This window comes from Chaetura pelagica, unplaced genomic scaffold, assembly GCF_000747805.2.
Source record: "Chaetura pelagica isolate M959 unplaced genomic scaffold, ChaPel_1.0 scaffold189, whole genome shotgun sequence".
NCBI classification, from domain to species: domain Eukaryota; kingdom Metazoa; phylum Chordata; class Aves; order Apodiformes; family Apodidae; genus Chaetura; species Chaetura pelagica.
The window spans coordinates 505,669-530,937 of NW_009970716.1; the positions used below are offsets into that span (position 1 = coordinate 505,669).

The 25,269-nt window shown below is 38.2% G+C and overlaps 1 protein-coding gene across 1 annotated transcript in view; it reads left to right on the top strand.

The window, feature by feature from the left end:
• Positions 1-20,338, top strand: part of TEC (tec protein tyrosine kinase) — a 29,192-nt gene extending 8,854 nt beyond the window's left edge. The window contains exons 2-17 of the mRNA XM_010006079.1: positions 4,893-4,994; positions 5,882-5,963; positions 7,540-7,668; positions 8,916-8,956; positions 9,435-9,616; positions 10,518-10,583; positions 12,334-12,388; positions 12,551-12,630; positions 13,194-13,327; positions 14,576-14,650; positions 15,416-15,587; positions 15,746-15,962; positions 16,477-16,541; positions 17,606-17,724; positions 18,068-18,225; positions 20,141-20,338. Coding sequence (XP_010004381.1) covers positions 4,893-4,994; positions 5,882-5,963; positions 7,540-7,668; positions 8,916-8,956; positions 9,435-9,616; positions 10,518-10,583; positions 12,334-12,388; positions 12,551-12,630; positions 13,194-13,327; positions 14,576-14,650; positions 15,416-15,587; positions 15,746-15,962; positions 16,477-16,541; positions 17,606-17,724; positions 18,068-18,225; positions 20,141-20,218 — 1,755 coding nt within the window. The 3' untranslated portion in view covers positions 20,219-20,338. The remainder of the gene's footprint in view (positions 1-4,892; positions 4,995-5,881; positions 5,964-7,539; positions 7,669-8,915; positions 8,957-9,434; positions 9,617-10,517; positions 10,584-12,333; positions 12,389-12,550; positions 12,631-13,193; positions 13,328-14,575; positions 14,651-15,415; positions 15,588-15,745; positions 15,963-16,476; positions 16,542-17,605; positions 17,725-18,067; positions 18,226-20,140) is intronic.
• Positions 20,339-25,269: the final 4,931 nt, after the last annotated feature.

Sequence of the window (25,269 nt, forward strand, 5' to 3'; positions counted from 1 at the left end):
CTTGTCTTTCAGTATTTTCACTAGTGATATTGTTGCTGGAATTGTTGCTGAAATAGAACTTTGTTGAGCTCTTAGGTGGTGTAAAAACTTGACAGCTGCAAGCATTTTTAGAAAGCAAGTCTAGAAATCAAAGTAGTAGATGGGGATTAGGTGTGTGGTGGGTTTGGTTGGTTTTAATTTTTTTATTTTGTAGAATGCCAGTTAGTGTTGATAAGTGCAGAAGTTAAAAACTTAGGCAAGAATGCAGAAAAGTTCAAATACAGAATGGGAATAAGTAGCTAAGTGTCAGGCTGTACCCAGCAGGACCGGGATGACAGAGTAATAAATCATAAGCTGGATGTGCATCAATGAAACCCTCTTGCTGTGAAAAAGGCAAATATTACATTAGGATGAAAAAATGAGACTCTGAAGCCTTACAATCTGATAATAAGGCATCAGCTGCAGTGCTGCACCTGGTTTAGGGCAATAACTTTCAAGGAAGATGTGGATCTGCCTGCAAGATTCAGGGCAGGAACAGCAGGAAGGATGAGGTTACCAGAAGCCTGCACTGTGGTGAAGGGCTGGTGGAGGAGCAAGTGTCTAAAGCAGAGAGAGGGACTGGTGCTGGACAAGAATCTTATAAGACAAAAAAACCTAACCGCTGAGCTATGTAGTTGAGGGTTTCATCTGAAGCTTGAAAGAGTAGGTCACATAGCTGGTGCCTTGGCTAGGTGAACTCTCAAGTTCTCTCCTGGGGCTCTGGTCACTTGCCTTTGATGCCTGTGGACTTGGACTGTCCTCCCTTCTTGGCTCAAGTTGTCTGGGTCTAGAGTTCAAAAAGCACGGAGGGTGTGATACAGTTGTCTGAATAAAAGATGTCACCTATACTGTGGACAGAGTAATGGCGCCAAGAGGGGAGAAAACAGGGCAGAAGTGCTAGACCTGGCTCAGCTGTGTGAGGACTCCAAGGGAAACTGCTAAGAGAATTACTGAAAGAACCTGAAGCTATGTGTTAGTTATTTTGAAAGCTGAAAGGCTGTAGGTGATTTAGGGCCTGATATGGATGGAGGTCTGGCTGATTTATTTTGTGTACTTTACTCTTATTTAGATTGCTGCCTTATGTGATTGCAGCAATGTATCATAAACATAAATGTGTACATTTGACTGACTGCCTCTCGGTTGCAGGATAAGAGTAAATTACAGATAATGCATTGTTATTATGGTTAGGAAGTTGCATCAGTGCTACTATGGAGAATTATTTTTTGTGCTTTGGTAGAGGATTTTTTATTTCCTGTTTGCAGGATGGGGTTTAATACTTTCTCCTTCTCACTTCTGTTTATATTTTTTTTCCCCTTGAAATTTTTCTCAAGAGTCAGATCTTGGATCGGGTCAGACCAGACCTCTCGCTTTTTATCTCATTTCTGGCCATTTTAGAAGGTGAATAGAAATACTTGATCATTGCTTTTCTTAGAATAACAATTTTTTTAAAGTTTATTGAAAGGAGGCAGGGCATTCTTCAACATCTCTGCAACACTGAAAAATAAGGGGATGGAAAATGTAGCCATGTAATATTTAGCTGCAGTAATTATATTTGCATAATTACTAATTGCTTGGGTGAAAATGCCTCTCAAAAGGGAACTGCAGCAGTATCCAGTGCTTATCAGTAATTGGCAAGACTACTAATAATAAGCAAATAAATAAATAAAAATAAAAAAGTGCAAAAACACCCTTACATTTGGCTTTGGAGCATATGCTACCAGAGAAGTTCTCTGCATGAGGTGTTGGGTTAGCCAGGCATTTCTGAGGCTTTGTGAAGTTGCAGAGCAGCTCTATAAAAGGAGATGTCATTAATGCTGAGACCTTTTATACTTGTTCCATGGGTCACACACTGCTGACCTCAGGTTTTCCTACATGGGAATAAGCAGGGGAGATATATAGTATGAAAAAGAGAGAGAGAGAGAGAAGCAGCATGGGTGAGATAGAATGCAGCTCTTTCTTGACAGCCAGGCTGATTTCTGCTTTTTTTCATGGATTTTTTGGCAATCAGAATGTCCTCTGTCCTGTTTAACTACCCAACCCCACTTCTCTGAGGGTAAGCAGCACCATAGTTCCATAAGCAAAGAACCTGAAAAAACATTTCCTCTGACATTTGGAATATGGGCTTCTTAATTTGTAAAGCTACTGTATTTAGCAGAGAAGTAATTCCAAATCTATAGATGATAAGCTGTTTGATTATGTACTTACCTAACAGATTTTACTTGTCTTTCTGTGTTCAAAGATTTCTGTTTTTTTGACAGGAACTGAAGAACTGTATGATCATTTACTTGTACCATATCTCATATGTAGTTCTAATTTTATAACTTCTTGATACCAGAGTCTTATGTGTTAAACAATAGGAATAGCTTATTTGTTCACATTCCATGGAGACAAGACTTATTGCTTGGACTGGCCATCCTCATTGTGAGCAAGGAACAGGGCGTCTGAAATTATAAATCAAGTTTTTGAAGCATCAGCAAGCATGAAGTACATATAGCATTTTGAGAAGCTTTGTATAGTGGTTTTGTACAGTCACTTCCCTTTTAAATTTTTATCTATTTGTTATTCTTATTGGGATGTAGCATTTTTAGACCTTTAATACGTTTCCTTCTGTAGACCTCCCTCTATAGGCTTACATCCATCTTCAGAAAAGGGGTGGACCAGTTTTGATAGGTCCCTTGTGTTCACCTGCCAGTGATGTTTCCAAATCCTCTGTGAATACTTCTGTCCAGTTCAGACAGTGTCCATGACTGTACTGGTGAAATACTACCACTTCTTCTCTGAATCCAACCTTTTTCTACTATGTTAGTCACCTCCAAAAACAACAGTGAAAAATGCCCCTCTGCTTTCTATGGTCTGACATTGCATAATTTGCCATTATACTAATCTTAAGTCTTTCCAGTAGAGTTCCCTTGTGGGAAAGTGTGGTTTCTGGTGGATTTATTGTGGCTGGCTCATGCCTCTATCTCTACTTCCCAACTACTCCAGGGCTTGATCTGTCTCTTAATTCTGCATTTCATATCTTCTGTATGTCTGGGTCTAGAGCAGGCCATTTGGCATGCAGAATAAATGCAAAACAGTAATGGTGTGCAAGATGTCCTGTTATAAAGGGAGGGAGATGAACTGCAAAGGCCTTTTAAGCATTTTTCTTGAGTCATTCCTTCCTGCTCCTTCACCAATTGGTTTAATAGTGGGAAACGCTGAGCTAAAATACAGCTGCACACCTGACAATTTGAATGCTACTGGCCATTAATAACCGTTGCTTCTCATGCAATCTGAAATATGTCCACATTAAATACATTTTTAGTTAGTTTCACATATATTTATTGATATATTTAGTCTGTGAAGTGTGCAAGGGTAGAAAAATCTTTTCTGATGTCAAGCTTAGTTTGATGGTTTGGGTTGCAAGGCAGGTCAGCTTTGAGTTGGCTTAATTTAATGTCTCATGATGAAGCAAACTGAGCTACCCTGAATAGCTGAAGTTTATAAAAGCATTACTTAGGATATGGGATTACTAGAATGATGTGCTGTTTTTTTCGCTTTATATTTTTCTAAAATGTTAATTGATTATCTTGTTGGATTCCTGTCCTTTGTCCTCCTGACAGATGTATGTTCCTTTTGAGTGAGTACTGAGTGCCAGAATTGGCAGGAAAATCTCTAAATCTTGGGGGGTAGAGAAACAATAAAGCCTGTCCCTCTAAGGAATTTCTGTCATTCCAGATAAATGACACATCTTGTTTGGATACTCCTATTCTGCCTTGGCTAGTCTGGCAGTTCTGAAGATGCCAGGCCTGCCACTGAGTGCCAAAGAGAGGGAGAAGCAGTTCTTGCTGCTGTACAAAGTGTTGTATAATTCAGTAACTCAATTTTTGGCAGTTCCATAAATATATGTTTGACTTTAAGCAGTCAAAGTTCAAGTAAGGGGATACCATAAAATAAACAGAAGACTTTGAACAGTTCCAAGGTTGCATACTTGGTGCAAATTATTTTTCTGCATAACATGATATAGCTTTGTAGAGCAGATCATGATAATGTTTATGATTTGACTTTTAAAAATGGTTCATTAAAATTACTCTTTATTCTTTTTTTTGTTTCCTTCTTTTGTTCCCCCAATTTTATAAAGCCCTGTACTGGGGCTTCTTCTGGAGTTTCTTTAGTTTTTCTGGTGTTAAATAACAATTACAGCTTTATCTGAACTTAGTTCCTGACATTCTTCCTGATGCTGACCATGGGTATTAATTACAGTGTTTCTGGGGTGGTGGAACTGTGGTGGTTATATTTGAAATTGCTCTTTGCTTTTGTTTGTAAGACTGTCTTTTCAATTGCTTATGATTGTGCCAAAGTTCTGCTATCTGGGCTGACACTTCCATCTTCAGGAGAGAAGGAGGTAGCCAAGTTAGGATTGGAGTATCTCAAATAATACAGTATATAGTAATTATTTACACATTGTGTGAACAATGTCCATCTTTCGTAAGCTGCACTCTTAACTGGATGTGTTGGATGTCCTTGGCAAATAAAATTTTTTTCTGTGGATTAATTTGGGACCATCTATGATTTGCTGCCATTTAAAAAAAATATTTTTTTTGTTCTGGATTTCAGAAAAACTACTTCTCCTATTAGAGACTCAGATCCCCCAAAAGTAAGAGGTGGCCCTGTACAGTCTCCACAGATTCATCATCATTTTGGTCTCAAAAGTGTATTGTTGAGGTGTTTCCCTTTGTCCTGAAACAGTGTGCACTGTAAATTTTTGTGCTTCTGGAGTTAAAGTAACATCAGTATCATAGGTGGAAAAGGAAGGAAGACGTCTCTACTGAAACAATAGAGAATTAGATAAATTGGTTATATTTTACATAATTTTTTTTGCTTTGTTCTTATAGAAAAAGTACAGAAAAGGATCTGTGGATATTTCAAGGATTAAATGTGTAGAAGTTGTAAAAAGTGATGGTATTGTTCCCTGTCAAAATAAATATCCCTTTCAGGTATGTTACTTTTATATAAAATATATAAGTTACAGCGCTCTTTTCAACAGCACCAAGCCATTTGGATGCAACTGGCTTGAAATTGCTGTCATTTCCAAATACTGAGTCTACTCTCTGAGACTGTGTGGGAGGTGGTTCAGAACTGGTGATTAAAAACCAACCCCAGCAAGCTGTGCTGCCCCTGAAGTCCCCTCCCTTGGGAGTTTTTCCTGATAGACTTGGTGTTTCCATTTTCCCCACCCTTTCTGCTTCAGTTTTGCCTGGAAAATGCCTTGTCACAGTCTGCCTGCAAAACGGGTTGCCTGGCAGCCTGTTCTCCCTATCTTCATTCTTTCACATTAAATTAAACTGTATTACCATTACATTATATAAGAATATTAATCTAAAACTTGTTGTATTTTCTTCCATTATTAATGTAATGGAAATAAACACAGAAAACAAAGTGCTTAGAAGGGAAAAGGAATTGTTTAGATGTAAAGGGTCGGATGCTGTGTCTGCTTATGATAAAGGGAATTGTTGTAGTTAAGGGGAACAACACTTGCTTTCCAGCAGTACCAGCAATAAAGAAAAAGAAGACAGGACTCACTCTAGAGCAGGACATAAATACAAGGAGTTATGAAATGGCTGGGAACAAAGGATGTCTGATTATGAAATAGCTTTAGCAATTAAATGAAACTGTTTTTAGAAAACACATGGTGAAGAAACAACAAGACAAAACACAAACCAAACATTTCAAGCAATGCTCACAAGATAGTGTACCATTACAAGATCCTTCCTTATTCTACTGAAAGCATCGTATTTGAATAGTAAACCCTAATAGCCTTTTCCAAGTTCTTGTATTTTGTGCCTGAGTATGTATTTGGATTATTTCTTTTCCCCCCTTCCAGGTTGTATATGATGCTAATACGCTTTATATTTTTGCACCAAGTGCAGAGAGCCGGGATCAGTGGGTGAGGAATCTGAAAGAAGGTAATGAAAATTGCTTATACTTCACATCTGACATATGTAGATAACTCTTACTTGAGCTCACCGGCTGGGATGGAGTTAACTGGGTGCTGTGTTTTGGATTTGCGGCCAAAACAATGTTGAAAATACACCAGTGTTTTAGTTGCTGCTGGCACAGCATGGAAGCTTTGCCTTTTTCTCCCTCTGCCCCCACAGTGAAGGAAGGGGCTGGGGGTGGGTAAGAGGCTGGGAGGTGACACAGCTGAGACAGCAAACCTGAACCAACCAAAAAGGACCTTCCAGGCCATGTAATGACAAGGCTGGCAACAAACACTGGGGTAAAGGAAGATGAGGGTTGGGATTTTCTGGCTTCCATATTGGCAGTTGCTCAGAGTCTGACTGGGCATGGATCTGCTTTGTGAGAGATGGTGAGCAATTGCCTTTGCATCACTTTTGGGGTTTTAAAAATTTCCTTTGGTTATTAAACTGTCTTCATCTCAAGTTATTCTCTTGTGCTTTCTATTCTCTACCCTGTCCCTCTGGGTGTGGAGGCGAGTGGGCAAATGGCTGTGTGAATGCTTAGCTGCTTGCTAGTGTCAACTCACAACAAGGTAGAAAAACAAAACGGTAAAGCTCCTAGTGCATGTATCTGCTGATTTTTATTTTTATTGGGCCAGCTCATTGTTTGCATACACATCAAGTTATAACAGGTACTGTGAGTATCAAACACCCACTGATTTAATTTGACTTGTGACGTCCAGCTGCAATCAGGATTTGACTCTACATTTTTGTGCAACATGTAAATCATCAAAAAGCTTATCCAGGCTTATTAATGGCATTGATGGAAAGTTCTGTTTGAATAGAGCTAGACAGCATGTGGGTTTTACACTGATGTAACGTGACAGGAGGCATCTCCTCTGAGATGCAATCTGATTAGTGCTATCATAGTGAGTAAAGATCTTTTATTCAAGAGGCTCTTAATGCTTTCTGCCACCATCAAATGCTCACATTAATTGCAGGTGCTTTGCAAAGTAATAAGAAATAATTCCTGGCTGGGGACCATAGGGCAAGGAATAACCTCTGAAACTCAGCAAGCCAATAGGATGGGGGTAAGGAGCCTTACAGATCAAACACAGGCATTGTGCTATTAAAATAGTGACAAATGTCAGCTATCTTTCCCTCCAGAACACTATTTGTAGAGGAAATTGAGTCACTTGCAGCAGTAACAAAAAGAAAAGGGACAGGCTGAGCCCCCAGGGCCTTCACAGCTACATGACTGCTTGGCCTGGTGCAGGTGGGTTCCTGGTTCTCCTTTTGTTGGTGTATCAAAGGCCTGCCCCTGCTGCAGTGGCTTGTTTAGGCAAGGAGTATAGCACTCTCTTCTGGAATAAAGCAGTGTATTATCCAAAAAAATGTCCTCTACTCTCCTTACGTCACCTCCACATAAACTTGCATGAAAGTTGTTAAGAAAAAAACAATTATAAAGCAAGGACAAGTGAAGATTAATGCCTCATGCCAAAGATACTGTAATATTTATTGAAAATTGCCCTCTTGCAGGTTTTTTTGTATCTTTCAGTACGTGTTCTTTTTCTTCTTGTAGAAATAAAGAACAACAGCAATATAATGGTAAAATATCATCCTAAATTCTGGACAGAGGGAATTTATCAGTGTTGCAGACAGACAGAAAAATTAGCACCCGGCTGTGAAAAATATAATCTTTTTGAAAACAGTAAGTACCTAAGTTTTCATATGAGGTTGATTTGGCATATTTTTCTTCTTTTTTTTATATGATCCTATCATCACACCTGAATGCCCTAGATATTAGGAAAATTTAGAGAGCAGAGTGAATCACTGATATTGTGCCCAAAGTAAATAAAAATATTTTTAATTTAAATGCATTTTGTAAAAAACAGAAAAGCCAGTGAATTGTCCTTGCAAAAATGTTTTGAAAAATCTGAAAGGAAAATTGAGGTTGCTGAGTTTGTTTCACTTGGTTTGTTTTTCCCTGAAACTTACTTGGCCAAGTGCTTAACTCAGGCTGAGGATAAAACCTCATGGCAAAGTAGATTCAGCTAGAAATCCTTTCCAGCACTTCAGTTTTAAAAAATAACTTAAACACACCCACATAAAAGATTAATGTTGCATTCGGTGTTACCATATCAGTGTAAAAATTATCCAAGAAGGCTTAATGTATTTATAGACACTACTGAATTTTCTTAGAAGCTTGTAAATGTCCATATGCCAAACCTGGACAAACTGTGACTTCTGTAGGCACGTGCATCTTCCAGCATCTGAATCACAGATTCTGCTTGTTCAGCAGCTGATGCTGTAGCATGCAAAGATGTTGCAGGCATGACCCTCACTGCAATATTGTCACACATAAGGACACAGTAATTTAGTCCTCAATTTAAGGAAAATTCTATACTAGGAAAAGAAATGGAGCCATTGCTTACCTCCCAGTGAAATCAACAGTGCCTGGATGGTTCCCTATATCAGGGCCTTCAATGGGAACGGTGGGGACCTGTGGATTTAGTTGCATTAAAAGACTTGAAGAACAGATCCTGGTCAGCTTTATTTGTCAGGATGGTGTAAAACCTGACATATAACTTGACCTTTTAAGTGGAAAAACAGATGTTGATATGAACAGATGCATTATCATGGTGACAAGAACACTGCTGCCTTTTTAAATATCTTTTTTATCTCTCTGTCTTTCTGCAGCTGAGAGCAGGTTCAGGGATTTCTGCATGGCACACTCAGATGTGGCACAGATATTCTAAAATACTATGGTGAATGGAGCCTGCCATTTGATTTAGAATGTTTTTGCAAGAATATTTTATCAACATTTTCCTAATGCTTAACTGGACCTGTCTTTTTTCCTGACCTTCTAAACTCTCTTGTAAGCTAGCTAAGATATTAAGACCTTATAATCTGTAATTTAAACCTTTTATCCTTTTTTTACCTCTGCTCTGTTTCTAGGTGTAATGAGATTTCCCTCTCCAATGCCACAAAAAATTGTGGTAGGTAATGCCTTTAAAATTTTGCATAGATAATTGCTGGCTTTTGAAATGGCATTTAGATTTCCTGAGATTCATTCCATATCCTATGGCTAAGGTTTGTTTCTGTGTGTGTCAGTGGACATCATGCTCTTATCTCAGGGTGGAAATACCCCTCTGAAATTCAGCTGCACCTCTTAGCGGTATCTGTACTGCTGCTGGGAGAGGCAGTCAAAAAGCAAGTGCCAGCCAGGGTTGCCCTTTACTGGCAGCTGTGGGGCTGCAGAGTGAGCCAGCCCTGTGGGTAGCACCTGGGGGATTGTCTGCCACGCTCTCCAGCTGCCTCCATGGGCCACCACAGCTTGGTCCTGGAGACAACCTAGAATTAGCTCAGCTTTTGCCCCTGGGATGCTGGGCTGGTTTGCACTGGTGTGATGGTTTGAGTGGGTGGGGTGGGATAATGGAGCAGCACAGGATGATAATAATGTTGGGTCGTTTTCAGCGAAGGCCTCCACCACCTGTTCCTCCAGTTGAAGAAAATGGCCATGAAGAGGAAGATATAGTAGTAGCAATGTATGATTTTGAGCCTACAGAGCATCATGATTTAAGATTAGAGAAAGGTGAAGAATATACAGTGATTGAGAAGAATGACATTCACTGGTGGAAGGCGAGAGACAAATATGGGTAAACACAAATTCCTTATTTTTCATTATTACGTTAATAAGACTGTTTCCCTGTTGCAGTAGTTTATATTGACTGTGTGTCAACAAATAACTGTTAGACCCTGCTTTGGATCCCAGCCCTGAAATTTCATCCATATCCTTCTTCCCACGTAGAAACCAATATTTTTAAAGTGAAGTGCTTGATAGATGATGAGGCCTCAGTGCAAAGACTGTTGCAGAGCTGGAAACTTTCACAGTTCTACTTTCTGTCAGGCTTTGTGATTTCCCAATTAAAGCATCAGCCAACCTGCAACACCTCACTAGACTGGAACAGTACTCCCTATTCCCTGTGGAACAGATCATTAGGGAGCAATATACTTAACAGTCAGCTCAGCAGGCTCCAACTTCCAGACTTCATCTTATTTAATAGCTGGATCATTAAGGTCAATCTTTGAATGAGTTGGGAGAGAGTTGCAGTAAGGTGCCTTAATTACTACAACTTTACATTCCCTGGATTAAATTTTTTCCCTGTGGTTTTAAAGGTGAACATTTCCATACTTTAATATTTATCAGGTTCCTGTTGCAATATGTTAGGGGTTAATGTGACTTACCAGGCTGTGGCAGGTTCCAAATACATTTCCAGTGATTGGCTGAGACCACTGAAGTGATAAAGCAGCAGAGGGTTACTCTTCTTCATCCCTTCTGCTGGTTTGCTTGAAGACTTCTGCTGCCTGTGTCACTTCTAAAGGTGCAGTGAAAGCTAATGTGGAAATGCTGATGCAGAAAATCAGTTTCCGTATAATCAGAAGTAGAGTGGGTGGGTCAGTAACAAATAATTACTGGTAATTAGCGGAATAAAACACTGTATTCTAGGCATGCATTTTTACACATTTTCACTCAGATTATGTATTTTATTTTTTTAGAAAACAAGGCTATATTCCAAGCAACTATGTAACAGGAAAGAAGTCCAACAACCTTGATCAATATGAGTGAGTGAATATTTGAATTAAAATATAGAAGATCATAAAATGAAAGCTATGGTTTGAGAATTACCAAGTACTTTTAAAGTTTTGAAGGAAACAATTTACATATGATAGTACTGATCCCAGAGACTAAATGTAAATATTTCAAACATACATATATTTGCTCTGATTCTCTTTTTTTTTTTTTTTTTCTGTCATATATAATGTAGTGTAAAGCCAGTGAGATGGCCGTGATGCATGCAGTTTTTAGGCTATTACTGTTAAAGCAAAATAAACCTTCCCTATTCTCTGATAGACAAAGGGTAACATTAAAGGAAATGTATCCATTATGAGTGTGCTGAGTGCTTTTTTAGTATTAAAGTTGTGTGTCTATCCAAAGTGTGTGGCAGTAAGATAGTAGAATATAAAACAGTGGAAATCATTCAAAGTAAACAGATCAGAGATTTTGGAAAACAGCTCCAGTATTCAAGAAAATTTATTACTTGATCTCAGTGTATGCATGTAACTTATTAGCTATAACAGTATAGCTTTTTTATTTAAAAAAAAAGGCAAAAAAAAAAAGCTTTTTCCAGTTGATGTTTAATTATGGAGTACTTATTTAAGGACATCAGGGTAAAATTTAACGCTGTAGTCTCCAAGCCTGTTGTTCTTGACATTCAGATTTCAGTATAGCATAAAACTGTTGTGCTTGAGAGCTTAAGATGTATTTAATGACTTTTAGATAAAATGGAACTGCAGGGAAATAATAATGAAAACCAGTTTACAAAACCGCATTTGTTGGTCCAAAACTCTACTCTCAGCCACGTAGGGCTCCTATTGCTGTGTTTTGACAGAAGGTAGAATTTCCTCTGGGATTTTGCCTGCAGCCTTACATGAGGGAATTACTTGTTCTTTGCTGCTTTCTCATCTTTGTAGCTCTTGCTAAGAGACCTGCCCTGCTCTGGGCTGGGCTGAAGGGCTGGCAGAAAAGGAAGGAAGGAACTGGGCTGCCTTATCTAGTCCAGCCACTCTGTGCCTTACCACCTTGTGGCTGTAATTCTGAGTCAGTTCAGGGAGGATTACTCCACGTCATCTACCAACTGCAAGAAACTACTATCTCCAGAAGAGCAAAACTTGATTAGAAGCTGTCGTGCCACTTCCCTGCTCAGTAACCACTGTGGCGTCACAGCTCAAGACATGAGCTGTGTGCCATGTCCCATGACATTTAAGAGCTGCCTGTTTTTCCTTTGGAAATTATTTGCTGCAGCTGGCTGAAATGTCAGTGCGTCTGTGGCTGCTTTAACCTGTCCATGCAGCACTGAGCTCAAGGATGTGACACGACATTTAATTCACTTTTGACCTCCTCTTTGGTAGCTGGGTCGGTCCTCCCTGGAAAACCAGAGCCATGACGTTACCGCATGAGCAGCGGAGCCGCCAGCTCTGCGGGCGGCTGGACCAGGGTGTGTGGGCAGCTGCTGCCCCGGGTTCACAGCAACTACTGCCACCAGCCTGAGTGTGTTTCAGGAGTTTTTTTGCCAAAAAAATGAGCTCAGTTACCTGAATTTTATTTGCTTCTGCAGGATCTCACTGGATTTGTTTCAGGGCATTTTTATGGGATAACTGCACAATGTAATAAAACTGACTTTTGCACAGTAAAAAAGGTTCAGTTCTTGACTTCTAAAATTATTAAATCTTTAGCTTTGTGATACTTTGCTTCAAACATTTTATGTAAATCATGTACCTTGGAGAAGTTTTGATTACTTGTGTTGTGTTGCAGGTGGTACAGCAGAAACCTAAACAGAAGCAAGGCAGAGCAGCTTCTCAGAAATGAGGTGAGTACAGCAGCCTTGTAGTATTAACTGTGAAATTCATGTGAAGTATCTTCTTTTATTAAAGCAGAGGCTTACTTTGGCATATGCCAGTCACAGGACAAGTAGAAGAGGTATGCAGCTTAAAACTGGCTGTAGGTAACTGTCAACGTGCTTGTGTTTTAGGATAAAGAAGGTGGTTTTGTGGTGAGAGACTCCAGTCAGCCTGGCCTCTATACCGTTTCCCTTTATACAAAGTTTGGAGGGTGAGTTTCTGTGGCTGCTCTGCACACCTTGTCTTGTCCATATCCATTTGCATCTGTATCCAAATCCTGTCTGGAGGAAATCTGGAGGAAAGCCCGGGACAGAGCTCAATAAAGAAATGAGGGCTGCTGTGATAGAAAAGACAGGTGACTAGAATGAGCTTCTCGATTCCATGGTTAGGGCACATTTGATTTAATCCAGTGTAGACCTGAGCCTCCACCCAAAGAAGGAGGTCTTGCTCTCCCACCCTGTGTTTGGTCTCTTCCCCCCTGCCAGCCTAAGTATTTGCTTCGATGTGTGGTGAGCTGGACTGGGGACCATACTGGGCTGAAAATTAACCTTTTAGGGGTTAATCTTCAACTTGGTCTGAGCACTGAGATGAAGGCTCATCACCAGCACCTGAGATCTTTCTTACTGAAGCTGTTCCTGAAGCTTGTGACATTGGGCATCTGTACTGGCCCTTTCAGTTCCCTTTTCCTAGTCAATGTGCTCCTCTTAAAAAACCCATGACATATGACAGCATTATTATTAATTGTTACTGTTGTTGTTATTACTATTTTTGCAGAGAAGGTTCATCAGGAATAAGACACTACCATATAAAAGAAACAGTGACGTCACCAAAGCAGTACTACCTCGCAGAAAAACATCTCTTTAACTCCATTCCAGAAATAATTGAGTATCATAAACATAATGCAGCAGGTAGATGAACTGGATTTTTTCTGTCACTTAGCATAGATTTGACAGGGACCTTGAGGCATTTTAGAGTTTTAATGAAAGTTTTTAGGTTTTCACAGATCCTGCTTTTCAGGAAAGTAATGAGACACTGCATTTTCACATTTTTTTTTCAATATAGGCAATCATTTGAAAGGTTTTATGTAAACATATAGATATTTTAAAATATAAATATATATATATATATACACGTGTATTACTGTCCCCAGAGTAACAGAAGAATAGCTGTATTGAGTCAGGAAAAGTAATTAGTTTAGCTCCACATAATGTCTTTACCAGCTGCCTGTATCCCACAACAGATGGACAGGGATGGCACTTCCCCGGAGTACTCACCAGCCACTAGCTTTTTACCTGCTGGTCACCACTGCTTAAAATGATCTAATCTTCCCCTTATAGCAAACAGATTAGGACAATAATAATGTGTTTACATGTGTCTTTGTAAAGCTTAGACACTTTGGAGCTATGTCTGTTGCTGTTGTCTGCCAACTTTATGATGGGATATGGAGAGTTTAGGACTCAGGTTCAAGGCACAGATACCAATATAGTATATTTTTTTGCAATCCAGTCTGTGCATAAATTTCATTCCTGAGCTATAGTTTCCAGATGTTTATGTCAAACTCAGATATCCCAGCATTTCCTGATGGTATTCTGAAAAATGCCTTTCTTGAAAATATACTCCCAAAACATAACCTTTCTTTGAATTCGTTATAACTGATGTTACTATTATTTTTAATTGCATAATTTCTTTGAGTCCTGTCAAGCTCTGACAAGCATTTAGAATAATATTCAGCTACCATGCACCTTTTATTTTGTGTATGTAAAATCCACACGTGGGAGTGGTGGCATTAATACATACAAACAGATGATCAAAAGTAATGTTGTGAGTTTTAGATAATTTTTCTGATCTTTGAAAGGGGTCCCCAGCCTTTAGTAGTCCAGAACTGTAAAACACAAATACATATGCATATATGTATACCCATCTCTCACCAGTAAAGAAGATGCAGCAAGTTAGATGTAGTGAGTGCTCCTGTGTACCTCTTAGAGCCACTTTGAATGGTCAACACAGCTCCATAGCAGAAAATATGTTCAGAGCTGTAAATAGTTATAGGCTTATTGTTAATCAGTGTTGAAGTCTGCAGTGAACAAGTGGTTGATTTGCTGCCTGGCACTATTTCAGAAGTAAACTGTGTCTCTTGAATTATCGCTGAACCTCAGGTCTTGTCACCAGGCTGCGTTACCCAGTCACCCCAAAGAAGACAACAGCACCAACAACAGCAGGATTCAGCTATGGTAATTGTGTGTTAAAATCATCTACACATATCTTTCCAAAAGGGTTTATATATGTTAAGATGCTGCAATGTTTTCTAAAAATGTTTTGTACTATGATTGGCTATACTAATTTACATGGGTCCAAGTTGTAGCTTCTAGACCTTGCACAGAGCATCGACATGCAGAGGTGTCCTGGCTGGTGGTAGGTGTGTGGTGACAAGAGCAGCAGTGAGGAGAGTCAGAACATGTCACTGGTGCTCCAGGGGAATTTGGCATCTTTCCCCACACTTCTGTGAACACCTTGAACTCCACAAGATTAAGGAGCTGTCTTTGGCTCCTTCATATAAGCCTCCAGACTTCTGACTCAATCTTGGCCCTTTGATCTTTGTGGAAAGGTTATTATTTTTTTAAATATAAATTTGGAATAACCTGTTTAAGCATGGCACATTGGGTGATGTGAGCAGTTTGTACACATTGGCACAACTTTCTATGATGGCAGCTTGTGGAAATCAAGTCTGATAATATCGGTATGTAATTACTGGCCTCAGGAAAATTTGGGTTTTGCTTTCTGTGTTGATCAGAGGCTGTTTTAAGGTCACATCTAGCTAAAACTCTGTTTAGTGAGGTATCAAAGTGTTTTGTTTTCAAGTTAATTTTAATATGTTTTCTCCCTAAATTCCCTAATTTGCTAGTAATCCACTTTCCCTTTCTTCTTCCTTATCACCTACCAGTTCAGTAGGTTAATTGATACAGAAGTCATGGGTTTTCTTTCATTCTGTTTTATAGAGAAATGGGAAATTAATCCCTCAGAACTGACATTCATGAGAGAACTGGGCAGTGGTCTGTTCGGCGTAGTGCGCCTTGGGAAGTGGAGGGCACAGTACAAAGTGGCCATCAAAGCAATTCGGGAAGGGGCAATGTATGAAGAGGATTTCATTGAAGAAGCTAAAGTAATGATGTGAGTTGTGTGCTTGACACTTTTATTGCCAGTTTGAGGCCTCTGATGCCATAGGCTGATTATAAATAAAATACTTGAGGCAGGTGGTATGTTTTCAGTTTAGTGGGGTGGAGAGCTGGGAGGAGGAAGTAGTAACCACATGATCTCAATCTTTTCAGGAAACTAACACATCCTAAATTAGTTCAGCTGTATGGTGTGTGCACACAACAGAGACCTATTTACATCGTGACAGAGTTCATGGAGCATGGCTGCCTTCTCAATTACCTGAGACAAAAACGGGGAGTTTTGAGTAAAGATGTCCTGCTCACTATGTGCCAAGATGTATGTGAGGGAATGGAGTACCTGGAGAGAAACAGCTTTATCCACAGAGACCTGGTAACATCCCCTTAGGCAATACACTCCTCTTTGGAATTTTTATGTTTGAACTTACCTATTACTTTTAAAACAGCCTCATTGTGAAGAACTGCTTTTGCTTTTTTGTAAGTAGTTGAAGTTGGTTCTTTTGGATCTAATCAATTTTCTAAAACAGCTCTGTACAGAAAACAATTTTCTGTCTCCCAGGAAATGGGATAAAATCTAAATGTTTCATAAAGAATTAATAGCTATTTGCACTCATACAATAGTCTGTCACTGTTCTGTATTGGTCCCATTTTCACCAATCATCAGTCCCATAAAATAGTAAATGTTTTTCTGGTGATTTTTTACAAAAAGTTATTGTTGTCAAAACAAGAGCAAATGCACATGTACTTTTTATAACGAGAATACATCACTGAACTTGGTATATTGGTGAACTTGCTAAGCAATGAGATCAAAGTCCTCATTAGCTCATTATAATTTGCTTGCAAGAGGCTGTACGTTTTTCATCCAACTCTAACCATTCCTTTTGCAGGCTGCCAGAAACTGCTTGGTGAGTGACTCAGGAGTGGTCAAAGTGTCAGATTTTGGAATGACAAGGTATGGCTGACTATGCAAACACATTTGTGGGGATTTTGGAAAATTCACCTAACCTTTGGACTTAGCCATAAAGCAACACATGCCTAGCAAAATTACAGGAAAAAAAGAGATTTTTTGACTTCTAGAGAACATCCTTTGGTTTATTTTTTTCCAGAACTTTTAAAGCTTTTTCGTTCTGTGGTCACATGTCAATTTCTTTACTCATTTTAATTCTGGAAAAATCAAAACTAGGCAGCTTATTCTCTAAAGAAATAAGTGTGTTATGAGAGGCCTAACTTTGAATTCACTTTATCTCACTGATCTTAGCATGTTTCTGTAGTATCTGTGAAAATCTTCTAAATTTTAAACTTGTAGTGATGCAGGAGGCATATTAGAGCTTGTGTCTTCGACAGCAGAGCTCGTGCTGCAGAGATCAGATCTGTTAATCTGTATTTTGGGAAATAAATTATAGAAAGAGGCTGTTCAGTGAGTCTGAGGTCTTTTTGGGGTAGATGGTTCAGAGTTGCATTTCATTAGCAGAAGTGCTGGGAGATGCTGAGATCTGGAGTGGGGCTTATTTCCTGCCCTTGTTAGCACCTGTGGGTGATACATCAGGTGGGAAACGTGTGGGGAGTGGGGCTTGCAAAAGAAGTTACAGCACCATGGTTTGACTATGCTCTTCTTGGCTTTTGCCACCTTTCTGTGCTACTGAGTTTCTGTGTCTCCTGACACCTGAATTAAGCCTGACCAGTGAGAGACAGCACATTTCTCTCATAATACAGACGTTTAACTTCTAAGTGTACTATATCTATGTGGTATAGCTGACAATCACAAGAGAGACTCTGAGGTCATAAAGAAAATGAACTGTGTCTTGACTGAAACACTAGTACTGCCCCAGAGAAGCAGATTTTATTGTGTGATGCTTAATAGTCATGGCCATTAGATGGCAATATGAGCTTCTAATACTCCACATCTAAATTATCGTTTGAAGGCTGGCTGAAGGATATGGGGTTTTTTGGATGTTAGTTTGGGTTTGTTGTTTTTTTTTTTTTTTTTTTTTTTTTTTTTTTTTTTTTTTTTTTTAGGTATGTCCTTGATGATCAATACACAAGCTCCTCAGGGGCCAAATTTCCTGTGAAATGGTGCCCCCCAGAAGTTTTTAATTATAGCCGATTCAGCAGCAAGTCAGATGTGTGGTCGTTTGGTAAGACATTCATCGCTGAAAGAATTTTTACATTTTATCAATAGCAGTTAAGCTCCAGTCATTGGGAAGGTTTCAGACACCTGAGAAGAAGCTCAGAGAAACTATTTGCCATTGCTTTACGCTTGCATAAATTTCCACTGAGACCTTTAGAACTCTTATTTATTAAAGCTTATGCTATTAGAATAAGATGTTTTCAGTGATGACACATGCAAGCACTTTCTAGAATATGGATCTCAAACTATTTATCTATCAGAAATCCTAAACCCAGAACTCAAAATAAACATATATTTACAAGTTATTTACTAATTTTCTTCATGTTTATTTTATTTTCTTTTTTTCTAAGGTGTTCTGATGTGGGAAGTCTTTACAGAAGGAAAAATGCCCTTTGAAAAAAGCTCCAACTATGAAGTGGTAACGATGGTTAGTCAAGGACACCGTCTGTATCGGCCCAAACTAGCCTGCAAGCAGGTGTATGAAATGATGATGATGTGCTGGCAGGAGGTATATACTTTTTTATTCTTTTGTCTTTGAATTGAAATAAAGTTAAATATTGCAATAGTGATTAATCCCTTTTGCAGCGTTCTGACTGTATCCAGCTCTCTCAGCTATTTGCGTGTTTATTGCCAAGACAAAGATCCCCCCTGGTTTGCAACTGAACTAGATCTGTGATAAGAAAAAACACCCAGGAAATTTCTGTGAAATAAACGAACTATCAGATTAAGTAGGCAAATGCATTAGTAACAAAACAAAATGATTGATAACTCTGTACTGGTCAGGATTATATTAATGTACAAATACCACTAGCAAAAAAAATTCAGTCAGAATGGTTCAGAGATAGAGAATCTATTTTTTATAGTGTCAGTTATTAATCATTACAGAAACATGCCAGAATGACCAACAATATTTTTACAGGAATACCTAATTCCCTGATTATAAATTCTATAGGAAATATAGATTAACTTGCAGTTAAATCTAAATACAAATCCACAGGTTTATCAAGAAAGAAAGAAAAAAAAAAATGCTAAGCCACCTAACCAAGAAAAATACTGTACAGTTTACTTAGGGTCAAAGGGGCAGCAAACCCAAGTGTAATACTTTATCAACTAAATTGGGATAAAACTGTTTTTGTAGTGTTAAAGAAGAAAGCCTCTAAGAGGATCAGTGCATTTAATGAAATGTCTCTAATTTTGAAAGAGCAATCCAAGAAACCAAGAATGGAAAGAGCTACGTTATTTATTTTTACTTAGTTTTTGCAAAGGGGGTGCTAAGGAAACACTACTCTATTCCAGTAATAGATGATATGCTGTCTGATGCTTGTCTTGGAGGAGAAGGTGCTGAAACAGAGAGAAATCAGTCATCAAACCACCTGGTGCAGATCTAAAACTTACAAACCAGCTGGTTAATGCAGAAAAAAATACATTAAAAACAACAGTGCCCTGGAGGGCTGCAAAATGACAAATTTCTCTGTAATTCAAAAATGCTTTTTGTACAAGCCAGGAATAAATTTTGTTTCTAGTTGGTAACCTGCTTGACATAGTCATTAAAATGGAGTAACAAATTACCTTAACAGTAAGTTTTTAGTGCTCTTTGAATATTAATATGTATTTACAGGATGCATATCATATCATCATGTGGAAGAGAGAGAACCTTTGAGAATCACAAACAGGGCACAAGTAATGACAAGATACTGTCAATCTTTGTAATAAAATATGATTAAGTGTAGGTACCTCAGTCCTCATTTAAATAATTTATTAATGATTTGTAGAGAGAGGTGAATACTGAGGCTTCAAAATTCAGCTGGTGATACAAATCTAATGAGCCTGATAAATGGAGGAAATTAAAGTTATCCATATATACCAAAGATGCTAAATTAACTGTGTCAGCATGGAGACTATTTCAGTGTGTTGCTGTAATTAAAGAGAACAAACAGCATGTTATCATATGTAAGGAACTGTATGGAAGATAAATGGAGTAGATGAAAGATGCTGTTATATAAGTCTATAATGCAATCTCATTTCAGACTCCAAAAAAATAATGTTGAAGTTGCTTCAAAGAATAACACTCAAAATTCTTAGGAGCATGAAAAACTTGCATAAGGAAAGATTGGAGCAATTACTAGGGGAGGTGGTAATAGAGAAGGGAAAGAAAGTGTAGCACTATGCAAAATAATGAATTTACATGAAGAATGTAGTTCAGCAACACCTGTTTATGCATTTTTGAAGCCTTAAAAAAAAGGTGATGCTTCCTGAGATGAGGCAACACATCCAAAATCCACTCAAGGAAATATTTTTTCATGTCTATCTCTAATGAAGCAGTAAATTAATTGCCACAGAATGGTATCAAGACCAATAATTTATAAAAATCAAGACAACTTTGTTGCTTTCTGATCACAGCTGTATATGGTTTTTGTTTTTAGAAACCAGAGGGGCGCCCGACATTTGAAGACTTGCTTCACACAATCATTGACATTGCAGAGGGTGAAGATGCTTTCTGAAGAAACAACAGCAGCACAAATACAGGAAAGAAGCCACTTTCCAGAGATGTGGTGTCACCATTTCTTTTGAAAAGCATGATCCTGTAAGCTACTGGATATTGTGAAATGGTGTGGGTAACCTGCAACACCTGATCAACTCCAGCACGAGAGATTTTTGTGATGGTGGGAAATGAGCAGTCTCTTCAGCAATACTAGCAGTCTCCATATTTTCTCTGTCAGTATTGCATAGCTGGCAATTGAGCTCTTCATGGAGGAAGAAGGAACGTGGCCTAAGCCCAGGAGCCTAATTTGCTTTTAGTGAGATGGGTTCATGTACTTACAGTCCACAGTTCTGAGTTCCTCTTTACACAGGCAGTAATATTTGTAGTGATTTGTGTGCTTTAAAATTGAAGTATCTCTAAATGGCAATTTACTGACACTGAAATGTTTCCAAAGATTCTTCAGAAACTCTCTTTTTTTCAATTGATGGGTGTTATATGACACATCAAGAACAAAAAAAAAATGCCTTGTTCATTTGCACATGGTATGTTGTTAACAGCACAGTCTTCAGTTTAGCATAACACTCAAAAAGCTTTGCTTCAGAGCTGAGCTGTGATATGCCCCAAGCCACGCTAGGCTGTTTGGTCAACCAGAGACCTCCCACGGTTAGTCTTGACGTTACTCATGAAAAGTAAGTCCAAGATTCAGAACAACTGGCTTTCAGTGTACCATAGTACCTTGTTTTGGATTAATTATAAAATAATTTATATGCTGTATGTGTTGTAAATATATAAATTCCATGCATTTATTTATATAAATTGTGTTTTCTTCTTGAAATTTTCAAGCACAAGTTTGTCCTGCCTTCACTTACATACATAACTTGATACATAAGCTTGTAAATTAAAGAAAGTAAACTCTCAAGTGTGTTTAAGGAGGGCTTCTCTTTCTGTCTGTCATCTGTACATACAGTGATCTAACCATTCTGTTCTTAAAAGAAAATGTTGTAGTACATGTGCGTGTAAATAAACTGGATCTTAAGTATTTTTTTGGAACCAAGTGATGTGTTGCCAGTAATTTACTGTCAGTGCATCACAAGCCAAACTCATTGTTCATGTGAGTATGCTGTGATGATAGTCCAAATCTATACATCTGTGTGTTTACACATTCTATACTTTATGTATATAGTATGAATATATATCTATATTAACTTTCCCATGGTGAAATGTTCAGTGCAGAAATGCCTGAACTCTCTTTAGAAGTCCTGTCTCCTGTGCTAGAGTAGAGGCCAGTGTCTCCAAAGTCTTGATGAAGCCTGTTTCAATTAATCTAATTTTGTAACACTACATATGAGCAGTATTTGCACTTCAATTTTGCTTTAGCCACCTCCTGATATTATACGTTTTTCTTTTGTTACTTATGCTCTTCTGCCATTTGTAATAGAAAATGAATTGCAAAAAACCTTTTTTAGTATTTTTTTGCAAGTAGGCAGAGACGAGTATGGTGAGGTTTGTTTCCAATCAAATTATTAAAGGTGACTATAGTTAGCTTAATGCATTCCATCATTCTTGCATTTGAGTGTTTCTGTAATAAATTTTGGAGATCCCTGCATGTTCAAAAAAGAAGTGCTTTTCTTTTTCATGCTATTCCTTTGAAAAGTTACAGACTCTCAGAAAATATGTAGATGGCTATTTCCTTTTTCTTAATGACAAAGTCTCAGAAGATTATTGCAACTACGCAAACCAACTTGTCAGTGTTGTCCAATCCACTACCCAATCAACACCAGCAGCATGAATTGTTAAAGGGGAAAACTAGGAGGTTCCACCTGTAGTAATAAAAGGATTGTGGAAGATCTAAGGTAAGTCCAGCTCATCTTTCCTTCCCTAACTGCTCCTTTGCACCCTAGTTTCTCAGCTGAGAGACTGAAAATTCTGGCATTGCCAATGCTTTCAGCAATACATCATCAGGAATTCTATGGTAATAGGTAATTTTTCCCTTAAAACACAAATTAAGCATAGGAAAATAAGGAGATTAATAGTTTTTAATGAACCTTAAACCTGTTTCCTTATAATAATAATATATTTATAATTAATTTATTTCATAAACAACAATCTAATTGTGCAGACTTTTGGTAGCAGTTTCTGCAGTGGGGTGGGTGCTTTGAATCCAACCCCTTTACCTGCCTCTTTCCAGCACCTGAGGATAATTTCTGCATACCTGCCAATGGATTAAATATTTACTTAGGATGTCAGGAACCGTGAGGAATCTAGTTTCTAGATTAATGCCTTTTTTTTTCATTAAATACAGCCTTACATGGTTAATTTTGGAAAGGATCAGAACAGCTCTGGAGGCAGCTGTCTTGCCGATTCTCCTGATGTCTTCAAAGGCAGGATGAAATTCTACACTGTCCTTTCTTCTGAATGAGCTCACTCGTCCTTAAGCAACTTCAGACCTTCCCCTTTTTGTTATTACTGAATTTTCTCAAATACGGGGGTCAAAAATTCATCTGAACAGAACTCTCAGAACTTCTCACAGAGCTGTGAGAAAAAGTCTTTCTGTCTTTCTGTCTGTCTTTTTCATATTTTTTTTTTCCTGTAAAATGTGTGTTTGATACTAGAAAGCAAGCACTGTTTTAATTTTTTTTTTTTTTTTTTTAATAGACGAGATGAATATCTAGTCTGGTTTGTTTTTTGTTTTGATTTTTATGTGTTTTTTTTTTAAGTGGGCGGGGTCAAGCAGTAATTGTGGTTTACTATGTTTCATATCAGAGTGAAGAAGAGCTCAGCTAGGGCTGTTTTACTGGCGCACCTGATGAAGAGAGGTTTGCATTTCCATTTGAATCTAAGCAGACAACCAGACATGATTCTTTCTACCTGTAAGTAAGCTGGGCAGTGTATTTTGCAGTTTTGTTTTGTGTGGCAGCAGTGTGCTTAGCAAATGAGCTATTTAAATATTGCCGTAAAAATTCCATTTTCTCTTGGGCTGCTTAGGTGATCTTTGTTCAGACTGCTTGTCTGGACTTTCAAAATTACTTCTCAAATATTAATCCAATGCATGATGGATTCAGCAAAGCAACTACTTTTAGAGAGATATTCTCACATACTGCCCTTAAGAGTATGTACAGCATAGGCATGAATAAGCTGTTTGGTAGAACTAGATCTGTCTTTCCTCCAGAGGAGAATTAACTCACTGGAAAGACAGAAAGCCTCTGTTTGCATATGTAAAAAGCTGAAAGCTTGTCTTTTAAAGCATTTTTAAAAGCAAATTATACTGTGACTTTCTACTAGATCATTGATTTTTCTAGTACTGTTGAAAGCTGACAGACATACCAGACCAGGAGGCATGCCAGGTGTTACAGTAAGTACCTGGGTTTCATGGGTGAAGCTGAGTTTGTGGTGTTGATCACAGTTAACCTGCTGCTCCACTGCAAGAGCAGGAACTTAACGCAAAAAAATGTTAGAAGAGTGCAAGTGTTAGTCATGGCCTACCGTGCTTTCAAAATCAGTAGTGCTTTGTGAAACAGTGAATCAGAAAAAGAAACTCAAGCTAAGAAAACTATGAAATAACACAATTATGAAATGCAAATTTTAAAGATTAATCTCTAACTTGTTACTTTTATTTTTTATACTACTTCCCAAAGGGTGCAAATTAGAGTGAGCTATAACTGAATAAAGAAGGAAGATTGCACATACAAAGTTGTGTAAATTGGCCACCTGTACAGATAGTGTTATCAACCCAAAGCATATTGCTGGGCACTGTGGGACTTGATCAGGCCAGTTATTGGCAGCAAAAGACCATCTCAAAGGGCTTGTGTGTTTTCACTAAGCCTTCTCTGTTTTCTTGGCACTATCTTTCTGCTTCTCAAGCAAACAGTTGTTTCTCACAGATGAACAATCCTTTATTCTTTCTCTAGCATCTCATTCTTTCTCTGTTGTCCACAGTTAAATTTGTTTTCAGGCCTCTAAGTTGATTATCTAAATGTCAGCTGCAAATGTTTAGTCTAAATGTTTGAAAGGCTAGTTTCAACACCAGTGTCCTATTATTTCCACTTCATCCACATGCTTCTCTTGCCATTTCTCATTTCAAAACTGCATCCTGAAAGGTCTGATTTTGATCCTTATAATTTTATAGACTATCATGGCTCTGTGCTAGTGTTAGGATTCATATTTGTTAACCTGTCACTGGGGAGACAATATGACACAGTTTTAAAAACAAATGCATTCCTTATTTCCAGAAAGAAGACAAGTAGTGAAATGGACTATGGCCATTGTTTCTGTGTTAAATTACTTGTAGAAATGAATAAGCTTTGCCAAAGGTTGCAAGAAATTGGAGAACTTTAAAATTCTCTATCCAACTGAAGAAGGAAGACTTGACAAATTCTAGATACAAGAGCTCAAATACTCATCTTGTTCAATTTAAACCTAGGTTTTAAGCTAGTGACTTCAGTTGCTTCATGATGACTTACCCTGAGGATCAAAGCCATATATGTTTTGGTACCTTATGTTTTGATAAAACTCAGGGAAATGTAAGCTGGAAAGGTCTAGTGGGGCTGTGGTTGCTGGAGAAACCTACTTTGCTGTGGACTTAAAGGACCCAAGATTTGACCACATTTTCTGGCGTTTTTGGGAAAATTTTTTGTTAGGTAGGAAAGAGAGAAGTAGGACCTGATAATAATAATAGGTCCATAAATACTTTAGTGGAACAGATTTTAAAAATAATTTCCTATTTAAAAACTCTTGGAATAGTTTTTCCTATTAAGATTTTTTCTTTCTGTCTTTCCTGTGTCCTGTCCAAGCAGTCTTGTCATTCACAACATGATAAATTTTATTGATGCCTCTCTTCTATTCAAAATATGGAATCCAAAATGTGATTTCCTTGCTGAAGCACAACTCTCACTAATCCCATCACTGACTAATTTTTAATTTATAAACTCTACAATCTGGCTACTTAAGTTAGGGACCAGGGGGGTCAAGGCCTGCTAGTAAATATGTGACTCTACCACCCTTTGATAAATCCAGAGTGTTTTGCTTCAGAAAAGGTTCTAAGTCCAAAACTGAAGGAAATCAGGTAGTTCG